Source organism: Diadema antillarum, unplaced genomic scaffold, assembly GCF_040938485.1.
Source record: "Diadema antillarum isolate AM-2024a unplaced genomic scaffold, OU_Dant_1.0 seq00000466_RagTag, whole genome shotgun sequence".
Taxonomy (NCBI): Eukaryota; Metazoa; Echinodermata; class Echinoidea; order Diadematoida; family Diadematidae; genus Diadema; species Diadema antillarum.
The window spans coordinates 1,556,800-1,568,896 of NW_027271436.1; the positions used below are offsets into that span (position 1 = coordinate 1,556,800).

The 12,097-nt window shown below is 35.2% G+C and overlaps 1 protein-coding gene across 1 annotated transcript; it reads right to left on the minus strand.

Annotated features, from left to right (window-relative positions):
• Nucleotides 1–3,936: 3,936 nt before the first annotated feature.
• On the minus strand, nt 3,937–11,777 carry LOC139733272 (alpha-2,8-sialyltransferase 8B-like). The gene is made up of 2 exons (XM_071644108.1): nt 11,245–11,777; nt 3,937–4,231 (listed from the first exon to the last, which is right to left on the minus strand). The coding sequence occupies exons 1-2, from the start codon at nt 11,775–11,777 to the stop codon at nt 3,937–3,939; spliced, it is 828 nt and encodes a 275-aa protein (XP_071500209.1).
• Between the last annotated feature and the right edge of the window lie 320 nt (nt 11,778–12,097).

Sequence of the window (12,097 nt, forward strand, 5' to 3'; positions counted from 1 at the left end):
ACTATAAAAGAACGTTCTTGGGTAAACAAAATTTAACTGCATTTACAACATCTATTTTTCTTGAAATAATAGGCTTATGGTATCAATATGTAAATTCCAAGTGATTTTACGGTTAAGAATAAAACCTAAAAATTTGATTGAAGAAACTTCTTCAATAACTGTGTCGTTCAGATAGACATTCCTTGGTACATTTTCCAAAGATTTACTAAAAATCATGCATTTATCTTTTTTTATATTCATTTACTATTTATTTGCTCTTATCAATTGAAATAATAATGTTTATCCAATTCAATATTTAAAACATCAATTAACATATTAGGATCAGTATGTTACAAAAATACATTAGAACCATCAGCAAATAATAGAAAGGGAAGAATACACACTTCCAAGATACATGATGGAATCTTATTCAATTCATGTGACCTTTAACTTTTTTCCCATTCTCCCATTGAGGGCAGCAAACTGCTGGGCCTTCACTTCCCTAATGGAGTAGCTCCAGTCTACATCATTCCTGACAGTGATCATGAAAATTTTGTGAAAAAAAAATAACAACACAACATGGTTGGAAGGAAATAACCTCTCTTCCCTCTTAAAACAAAACAAAAAAATCATCAGCAAACAATCTTAAGGTCTAAGTAAAGCAGAATAAACAAAAGAAAAAAAGCTAAAAGCTTCCGGCCACAAGACCCGCAATGTTATCCACTCTTCATATTTTTGTTGTTTATTTTTTCGGTTATAACGAAATTTCACCGATGACTGTTCGCACCGATGACTGGTCGAAGCGTACTGTCAATACTGTGCGATGCAAGTGGCTAATGCGGATGCCTAGTACATGAGTGTGGGCCGCGGGGTGTCGATATAGTAGCAGAGTACCGCCGAGGACCTCAAGTTATACAAACACTTACTTTATCAAAACTGGCCTAAAAAAAAAAAATAAGATTTTTGTTTTCATTTTGGCTCATTTCACGACTAACCTGTAAGAGCTTTGCATCCCACTGGTCAAGAAACACTGTCCTGGAATACCATGCGACTGTAAAGGAGAAATTATCCTTCACTAACTATGACACAAATAAACTAATATAGAAAAGAGAGTACAACCGATAAACATCTTAGAACCAAGGAGACTGTGGAAGAGAAATGTATCCAATGCTTAGACTTGAAAACTATGTGACCATTGAAAAAAAAAAAGAGTGTAAGACATACTTGTCCTATGTGTTGTTTGAAGGTTTGCATGGTGAAGTAAATGAGGAAGAAAGATTTGCGGTGACACCATGTGTATGTTGTCCTTAACCGGATCGTTGTTTGGCAGAAGAGCCTAGAAGCTTTAACCTTATTCTAATTTCTTATTTTTGCATTTCTCCCACAGGAACCTTTTCAGGATTTAACTGTCATCAATTTCCTCTCCATATTTTTTTTCTTCTCCTCAGCAGCATTTAATTCTAGGATCCACACTAGCTCCCTCTAATTTACGTCTTGAATTCCAATTTGTTCTTTTCTTCTTCCTTTCTTTGTTCCTCTCTCTCTCTCTCTCTCCCTTCTCTCAACATATTCTCATCTCTCCTCTACTTGCCCTTCCTTCGAGGGATTATTCGTCCTTTCTCCATTGATTCTGCATTCCATAGCCACACTGTTCGTCGACTTCGTTCTTCTTCTCTTGGTTTCATGAATCTTCACTGCTCTCCCCTATCTCCATGATTCTCCAACATTCAACTCCTTCCTCTTCCTCTTCCCTTCTATTTCATCTTTCCCCTTCTAACGATGTCCGAACATCTTACTTGATTCTCACACTATTCTTCCTTACCACTCTCTGTGTTTCTTTCTCTACCGTCTCCACTAGTGCAACTTCAACCTCTAGCCCATTACTGTCTCCCACTCTTCACTTTTTGCCCTCCTCACAACCCCCATATGTCGCTTCCCTCTTCGTTTCTCCTCTTTCTAGGCTCTTCTGCCAAACAACGATCCGGTTAAGGACAACATACTCTCTAAAAAAAAAATCGAGTGAAAATTTTCACTCTAAAAAGAGTGAATACAAAAAAGAGTGAATTTCGAGAGTGAAATTGGAGTGAATTTTGAGTGAAAATGCTCATATTCACTCATTTTGAAGTGACGTCAGGGATCACTCGAAGATTTTGGATTTTCACTCGATTTTTTTTTAGAGAGTACACATGGTGTCACCGCAAATCTTTCTTCCTCATACTTGTCCTAGATACTGCAGAGGAGACTGATTAGCCTCAATACACTACAATACCACGGGAAAAGAGAACATTGTTTGACATGTACCAGATAAGGGGCAACAAGATGAAAAAGTCAGGGCTCCCTCATGCTGTTATCTTCACAATTATGTCAGCTACAAGTTGAAAACAAGGGCATGCGTACTTTAAATGAAAAATATAATATTGTTTAATTTTTCTTTTTGGTATTTTCTTCATACCGTTTTCGATAATCATGTAACATCATAATCTGTAAGGTAGTCTTCTCAGTCAGCGATGGCGGCACCGAAAAATGAATAAATAAACAAAGAGATTAAAGAAATCATAACCTAGATGAACAGATTGTCCGAATTGCCTCAAACATTCACTAATGTCTTGTACTGATAGGGTAGCATTCACTCGATTCATATGAATATTCGGGTTTCATTCCCTTTATTGCATGGATTCTACCCATGTCAAGAACTCCCTCTCTCCTTACAGAAAATACAAGAACTCATTTGCTCTTTCTTCTTTGTTCTTCTTCTTTAATGCAGATTCAGATGTGATTATTCACCAATCTTTAGACACAATTTGAAAGACTTCTCGTACGAGCAGCGTTCCTGTATTAGTATACAAGAACGTGAAGTCCCTGGGAGCTTTTCAGCAAAATAAAAGGGTTTAAATAATGTTTATTTCTGAGTATAATATTCCAATAAATGGTATCCAGTCAGAGGTAATTGCAGGAATTGTTTAACACTTTATTCGTCATAATTTTTATATTTTTTCTTCCAGGGTTGTCACGCTTTCAAGCGTTGCATTTTTGTGCCAACACCTGCAAACCTATCAAACACTCCTTGATAGAAAATACAATAAATATTGTTCATCAGAATTGACAAGACTGTATGATGATTATCATCATTTTGTATCACGAAATAGAATGGTGTCTTTATTTTCATTAAAATCCATTGATAAATTTTCGTTGTAAATGATTGTTCGCAAAAAAAGCACGAACCAAAAAATGAAATTTGATCAAATTAAATTCAATCCTACTATGAGAGCTCTTTACAATTGCAAAAAGCATGATGGACAACATATTATTTCTGTGGCATGGTAATGCATCTTTGATCATAATTTTAGGATTGTCTTGCAAAGTTCAATACGGTGTACTAGAATATCATTCCTTGTATAAGACTTTTGTTTTAAAAGGTGTTTATATCTTTTAGGTTGCAGATTTGCAGAGAGCTAACTAATGTCTCAATTCAAAATTAGTGATATATCACTAAAGATTGAACGTTTCTGATTGTTCTGCAAATTGGCAATATAGACCCTCAGCTTTAATGTATCTATGAACCGGTTTTATCAAATCTTTCTCCTGTAAAAGATAATGGAGGTGATATCGTGCCACACGTAAAGGTGCAAATTTAAGCACATTTTTATTAAAGTGTAACTGTCAATCCGTGCAGCACATTAAAAGAACATTCTTCTTCTTTTTTTTCCTTTGAGGGAAAGACAGAAAGAATGTGTGTGTGTGTGTGTGCGTGTGTGTGATTTAAAGATTTCATTAAAAGTCTCTATGATGTGATGACAAAATGTTTCTTTTCCTTTTTTTCTGAGTGCATTATATAAATGTATCATATATCGCATTTTATTTTGGATTCAATTGATGGGTTTTTATGGTGTCTGTGTGTTTGTACAAGAGTGTATGTGTGAATGTGTAAGCTTCTTATGTATAGCTTCTTTTGTAAATTCATATATCTAGCTGACTGCGGTAGTCGTGCTTGTCCCACTTTCCCGCGCAATCGTTGATGATCCGCAAATAGCCGTCGTCTTCCAGCGACTGCCACACCTCGAACTCCTTGTTGAATGAGTGGGGACTCATTGAGTAGTTCTTTGGCGTGTCGTCGTAGTAATGATAGCGAAGGGTTCGATTTGTAGGATCGACGTAGCGCGGATAGAATCCGAACATCGTTATTCGTCGGCAAAATGTGTTCGCTGCGAGATAGACTGCCGCGCCAGTCGTTGCAGCATTGACTCCCAGCCACCTATAGACAATGACCACGGCAATGAGAAGAACAATGGATAAGTAACGATTATAAACACAAGAACAATTACATGTAATACTGTCAATGCTGTTATTGCCTAATATCCAACCCTTTGTTATATTAGTAGCAGAGAGAGAGAGAGAGAGAGAGAAAGAAAAAAAAAAGAAAAAACGGGACCATTCATGAATACTACTGTCTTAACATTACCAAGGAGCAGAGTTTCTTATCCCATATATAGTTGCTGAAATGTCAATCTTATTACTCCCTAAAACGCCCGAAATCACCCGTCCGTTTATTTAGGTATAATAATAGTATACTATGCTTCAGCATTTTGAGTGTGTTTTCATACAGAATATAATTATTTATACACCACCTATTTAGAATGTAGCTATCCGATTGGTCGATTGCCCATCACGTGACATTTAGTGAAAAGTTCCAATGCACGCTCTGGCTCTCTTAGCCGTGCAATTTTGTTTGACCAAAATGTTCCATTGCACGCGCTCTGATGTCACAATAAACAAACATGTGCCGCGCGCACTCAACAATTACAAGCGCGCTTACAAGCGCGTACTTTTGTCACTCATTTTTGTAAACAACTTCGTTTCGCATACGTACGTACGTACACATGTGCCTAGTGACTGCGACTGTGCGGCTACTCATTCGTCTTTCACGGAAAATGGTTGCCATTTCTGTGCTAAATTCAAGAATCTGTGAGTACCAAATCTGTTGACGTTCGAGGTGTTGTATAAAACAAATAGTGTTTGGTCTTTACTCGTGCAATGGAACCAGATTTTGCACTCGGTGAAAGATGAGGCGCACTATTCAACTCGGCTTCGCCTCGTTGAATAGAGCGACTCTATATCTTTCACCTCGTGCGAAATCTTGTACCATTGCACTCGTGACCATTCACTATTTGGATAGTAATTTGAAAGGGGTCAAAGTTCAGCAAATGTATGTCAGAATTACTTCTGTGAACCATCATTTTCAAGTCTTTTAACTAATAAACATGAATTATAATGGGACTAAATAAACATGCAGTGAGATATTTTACATTTTTCGAAAGTTGTTGAAATGAGAGCAATAAATTTATTGCTGTACCTTCTAAGACACCAGAGGCCATTTTATACAAAAACTTTAGTTGCTAAAAGGCTGAACCAGTTATTTCGTCGTATTTCGTCATTTCTCCATATTACTTTTACTTAATATACCGTCAATAGTTCTTCCCAATATACGAAATGTAACAATATACATATACAAACATTCAAATGGTTTTTTTTTTAAATATTATTGCAATGATATGAATATTGTTACATAGACTTGAAGAAAATATACAGTTTCCTCATTTAAGGATTTCTAAGGCAGGTGATTTGAACGTAAATGCTAAAATACTCTGTTGTATCCCAGGTACCTTTATCGGATGATTATGTAGGATTTCGTTAAGTTGTTACCCCGCCACTGTCAAATTTTTCGCGATCCTGGCCATGTTCCTGGACGGGTTTTCTTCAAATTTGGTATTGAACTGTATCATCAAAGAAAAATGATCTACGCAACTACAACTTTGGTTCTCTACGTCCTATCACTTGTTCCGTATTCGCAAAAAGAAAAGAAAAGAAGTCAATAAACAAACAAAAAGTTGAACCAGACTCGTAAATCCTACAATAAGAGACCGGGGGACACACTCCTATGATGATACTCTACACTAATACTAGTACTATATAGAAATAAACACACTTCTAGTTCTCTCTTCCATTGCTAACCAAAAAAATAAAATGTATCTCTATGTGGGTCAATATTCGCCTTGTTAAGAAAATAGAAGAAAAAGGTTTCTGATATACAAAGGGGAGCATTTTTGTCATTCAATGTATGACACAATCTAATTATTAAAGGTCTTTTTGATCTGTCTCTTGTCTTGATCTTATTTGATTGTCTTGTTCAATTTTTGATATTGATTTTATTTGTTATTTGCGATGTCTTTATGCCCATAATCTATGAAAGAAATAATGCATTCAAGGGCTGTCACGCTTTCAAGTTTTATAAAACTTGCTAAAATCTTGCCTCGATGTTCTTCCAACCGTCTGTATTTTATAGTGCTTGATAATCACAACCATATGGCCATTTTTACAATCAGTGGTGTAAAACACAGTGTTGGCACTAATTGGTGTATAACTTTCTTATACACTGACAGATACGCATTATTTTTTCTCATACACTTACCACCCAGTGTCTACCTTGGGTACCTTAACGAATTTCCTGTCTTTTTCTTTCAGATGTGGCAGGCACTTACATGCTTGAAATCCAACACGTTTGGTGTACTCACTCTGACATATTTTTTTTTTGTCAGAGCTATCATATTAATTGGTTATTCCTTTTCATTATTTTGTTGTTGTTGTGATAGACAGGTATCCAACATTAAGAATTATTATGTTTACCAGGTTCTGCTTTGTCTTCCTTAAAGACTGAAATTGTCCAAACTTTACGTTTCGGAGGTGACATTTTCCGTTAACAATTAACCCCTCTTTTGAGTTAGCTCTTGTTCGCAATTATAAAATTCAACTTTGCTAATTTCCATCAAAACAGAATAGTAATCAATCTGAATTAACTTTGATCCAAAGATTATTTAATTCAAATAGCTTATCATTTTTTGGCGGGCGTTTTTAAATTCATGCAACTTTTCGGTTAACTTTTCTGTCACCTCCGAGACAACAGATTTATGTATTTGATTTTTTTATTCTTGACATCAGCTATACAGTACATTTACAAAAATATAAAATATCCCCTCACATTATCGCTGAAGGAAGGTAGTAGAAATATAGCCTGTTGTTTTCATTTCGGAGCAATTTACAATTTTCCGTTAACACTTGTCACCTCCGAAACAACAAGCATATTATATTTGATAATTTCTCGAAGACAAAGCAATTTTGTTTGATTCTGTCCAATTGACAGGAATCTCTTTCCGGTGAAAATAGTCATATGGCAACAGGAAGTGAGAATTTTCTAGTGATTAATAAAAGATCTAATAAAAACTAAGAATTACTGTTTCGGAGGTGACAAAACACTGTTAACAAGATTTTTTGCTCATTTCTACTGAAGAGAAACCATATCATGTACACCAATGGTTTCATTTATTTTAGTAACATAAGTCTCAAAGTGGAGAAATCAACTAACACTCTTTCAATTTTTTTTTTATTACTAGACTGTACCTTTTAGGGCAAATTTACATTTTTTCACTTTTTTTTAACAAAGAGAATGCACAAAATACACCCATCTGTTATATATATAATATTGTAATCAAGATCAATTCTCCTGCTTTAGTTAAGCAAACATATAGATGCTTTCATCTTAGAAGCTTGATTTCCAACAAGCAATTTAGTTGTGAAGATTTACCAATCACAGCTTTCCATGTAGGTTGCTTTTTCTTGTGTTTCGGAGGTGACATTGTTTGTTAACACCATATTGTTATGTGATAGTGAAAGGCAAGACTTCAGTTCCTTTTCACTATCTATTAACATTTTTAAATACATTTAATATCTACAAAATCATCACAAAAGAAGTGACTTTTGTATACCTAGCACACCAGAATTCCCTTGATACCAAAGTGATACATGTGGCAGTTCATTCATGCCCTAGTCCACAATCTTAAAAAAAAAAAGAACGTAAGAAAAAAATCATCAAATAATCAAACTCCACAAAAAGGCCACATGCCTATAGCTGGTGCACAACTTGTTCTTGAATTCTGAGTTGTTGTTTTTCCATGTACAACGTGGTAATCATAAATAAAATCATGTGATTTTTTTTAATATGACAATAATTATTACATTTTCCAAATTGAACCAACTGTTTATGACACTGTATTTTTTAAGATTATTGAAGTTATGCTACAACTAAAGTGAACAGAGGAACAAGTCCCCAGGACCGGAAAGGGAAGGATCCAAAAACAAGATTTGTAGTTCTATCTCAATGTAACTTTGATGAGGTGTTTACCTTGTTTTGTTATTATGTTTTATCTTAGAATTTGGCTTTAAGTACTGGAATTTCAAGGAAAAGAAAATGGTTTCTTAAAGGACAACTTCATATACATGAGGATTGAGTGAATGCATCAACATTAGTAGAACACATCATTGAAAGTTTGGGGGAAATTGGACAATCCATTCAAAAGTTATGGGTTTTTTCAGTATCTGTGCAATCACTGCTGGATGAGACGACTACGACAGTGATGATGCCACATGCGTACAACGATATAAGGAAAATATAAGTTAATTTCACAAAACTTCACTTTTTGAAAAAATTGCACATTTCTTCAACTTGCTACTGATGTATGTTAGGGCAATATTATTCACCCCGCCTTCCAAAAGAGAGAAGTGAAGTGTTCTTTTGTTATGCAAGAAAAGTGGAAATATGTTGAATTTTCTTGACACTTTCTCTATATCCTTGTACACATGTGACATCACAAGCTATAGAAGTCTTCTCATTCAGCTTTGACTGAGCATAAATTTCAAAAATTCATAACTCTGGAACGGATTGCCTTATTTTCCTCAAACTCTCACTGATGTGTTTTACTAATATTGCTGTATTTACTCAACCCTCATGTCTATTAAGGTGAACTTGTCCTTTTTCGGTCCCTTGTATGGTTATTTGAGACCAGTTTGTGTCCGGAACTTTCTGTGAAGTTGATGGGGAAAATTACTGAACAAAAACAAATTTTCCCCTCAAGTTCACAGAAAAGCATTATGCTGCTCTCTTCAGCTGGGAAACACAAACTGTTGTCTTAACCAAACTGTAAAAACCTATTAAAGATTAGTATGAATTACAATCTAAAACAAAATATGAGCTGGTATCCATTATCATGACAGAGAATAACTAAACAAAATAACAAGTAAGAACTGAAAGAAAGAGCTTATATTTGAAAATTAAAGCCATGAGGAAAGACATGAATGTTCACAAAATAGTTAGCACCTGAGAAGTTGGGTTGTCTCTGTGTTGTGTAACCTTCAAAACAGTAAAATGGTTTTTCTTATCTTATACTTTTTACTCTCAAAAGTGACTAATATGCACGATTTTCAGGTAATTTTCAAGCAATTCAGAAAGATACGTAAAATATATTTTAGTAATGGCAACAGTTTAAATGAATTTGGTGTAAAGAAAATTTATCCCAGATGAATCAAACACCTTTCACCAGTATTATTACATTTGTATGGTGGCTATTAAGAATGATGAAGAATTCATAAACATCCTTGAATTAATCTATTTATAAAATTATGTGCAAACAAAAACGTACACAAGTCAAATAAGAATTTTTGCTTTTGGTATTCATACCGTATTGTCCCCACCAAAAAATTACAATGGTACCCTCCGCAACGATAACGTTAAAGATAACGAATCAATCTAAAATACAATTTGAGGGATTGAAACTATAACTCATTGCCCACACCTTACAGAAAACCCCATTCAATTTGCTTCAGAGGTCAAAGAGAATTGAGGATTTTGGTAGAGCATGTCAGGAATTCCTTCCCTCCAAGTCCTGTATACAATGTACATGTATTGTGTTTACACATTAATATGCAGTTCCAAGAGCATCCAAGTGCTAATCTTGAAAGAATCAGACTCCTGACATCCTTTATAACAATCCACATTTCTTTGAGACCACTTAACCAAATTGACTAGGGCTTTCTGCAAAATAGAGCTAAGATGTTATAGTTTAAAACCCCAAAGTAGAATTTAGCTGATTTAATCATATTGGGTGCTATCAATGCAAAAGTCTAATTGTAAATTGAACACAATGTTAACATTGAATGTCACCTCCGAAACAAAGTTATTCTTCCCTGGTGTTGTGGAATAAAATGTTCTGAGAGCAAAGAAACATTACTAAAATGATCTCACACCCTCATCTCAATTTAAGGTAGAAAATGGAATGTCATGTTTCTTCAGATTACAATATCTAGCTTATGTCCGTCATATTCTTACTGTAAATGAATATTTCAACACAATGTTAACATTGAATGTCACCTCCGAAACGAAGTGACTCTTCCCTGGTGTTGTGGAATAAAATGTTCTGAGAGCAAAAAAAAAAAAAAAAACATTACTAAAATGATCTCACACCCTCATCTCAATTTAAGGTAGAAAATGGAATGCCATGTTTCTTCAGATTACAATATTTAGCTTACATCATTCGTCTAAATGGAAGGCAAACTACCAGTACCCATGCTAATTAATGAAGTGTAAAAAAATACTTGTTCTGTGTAGTTTATCTGCTTGAAACAGGAGTTAATTTCTTGTTCTCGAGTTATAATTATTAAAAACATTGATAAAAAGAAGAAGTTTTGTGTTATTGTCACTTATTCTCTCAAAAAGTGAGTGTTAATATTAATGTCACCTCCGAAACATTCTAGTATGTTAACTGTCACCTCCGAAACATCCATGTGTGAAAAATCCAAGTTTTAAAGAAATGATTGGAATTTCATTTAAGCTACATAGGAAGGTAGCCCTTCTTAAAGACTTGTTACAGTATAGAGTTTGACCTGGCCTGCCCTCCAATAAATAGTTAAAATCTCAAAAATTACATGTCAATTGGTATTTTTACCAAAAATTTATAAATCTAATGGTTTTTTTTATTTATTTTCTATTCAACCCCCAAATAGTTTTGATTCACAAACTATATATTGTTGTTAACCATATAAGCTTTGCATGGTGAAGTTTGACTACAGAGTTTTGTCAAAATGGTGCAATTCATGAAGGCAAAATTTTGCTTAAATTTACTTCAGGTGCCAGAGTTTTCCTTAAATTACACCATTAACCCTTCAGCTTTAAGGTCTGAAATGTTATTTTTTCAAAAATTTGAATACTTTCAAACAGGAATCAAACAGAATAATGAAAAAATATTTTGTTTGAAATTTTGATCATCCGAGTACAAAAGTTACACCACTGATCGTAAAAAAGGCCATATATTATTTCGAACTGTCACAACAACAACAAAAAAAAAAAAACCCAACACCATAAAGTGAACAAATGCTACGTACTTGTGTGCTGGTGGGAATGGACTTTTGGGACTGAAAGCAAAGAGAACATGCAGGTTGTAATATTTCCTGTAGAACTCCAGTCCTTTCCTGATGAGCCCATTAACCTTCAAACTACTTTTGAAAAACCAAACGACAGTCTTATTATGACGCTGCATGAGTTTCATCAAACTTTGGCATTTCTCCGGTATCTTTTCAAGCGGCTTCTTGGTGTACTCATCATGGGCGCAAGACGACATCGTTCTGCCCAGCTCAATGTTTATCGTAGTTAGATTAGTTTTCGATCCGACGTCACGAGCAAATTCCCCTCCCGCGGGCGCGAGGTTCATCCGCAGGACTACATCCGCCCTGTCAATGACGTCACCGCAATTGCTTTCCAACAGAACGCCGCTATTCCCGACGATGGAGCACGAATCTACCAGCGGGACAGTCCGGGTTTGCTCGCTCCGGGTCTTGCGAGTTTTAGACGAGGATTTTCCCTTTGTCTTTGGCGGGATTCCATTAATGAATATCTGGATAGTCTTGTCACGAGTCATTCCCGACGTGATGTTATCCCTTTGAAAATGACCAGAACAGGTGGCGTAATAAAGCACAGTCGTATTATTATACGTACAAGGCACTTACGTACTATTTAATGTTCATGTATGTGCACATAACTTACACATCTTACATATTTCATGTAAGGGTAGTGCATGACGAATGAATACACAATGCTTATATGTATATAATCAATGCGCGTGTGTGTGATGCTGTAGCCTTTAATGATACACAGATGGAGGTAGCCTAATTTAAACTCCATTTCCATATGACATCATGATCCCCAATGCATGTTTATTATAGACTGCATTGTAAATTC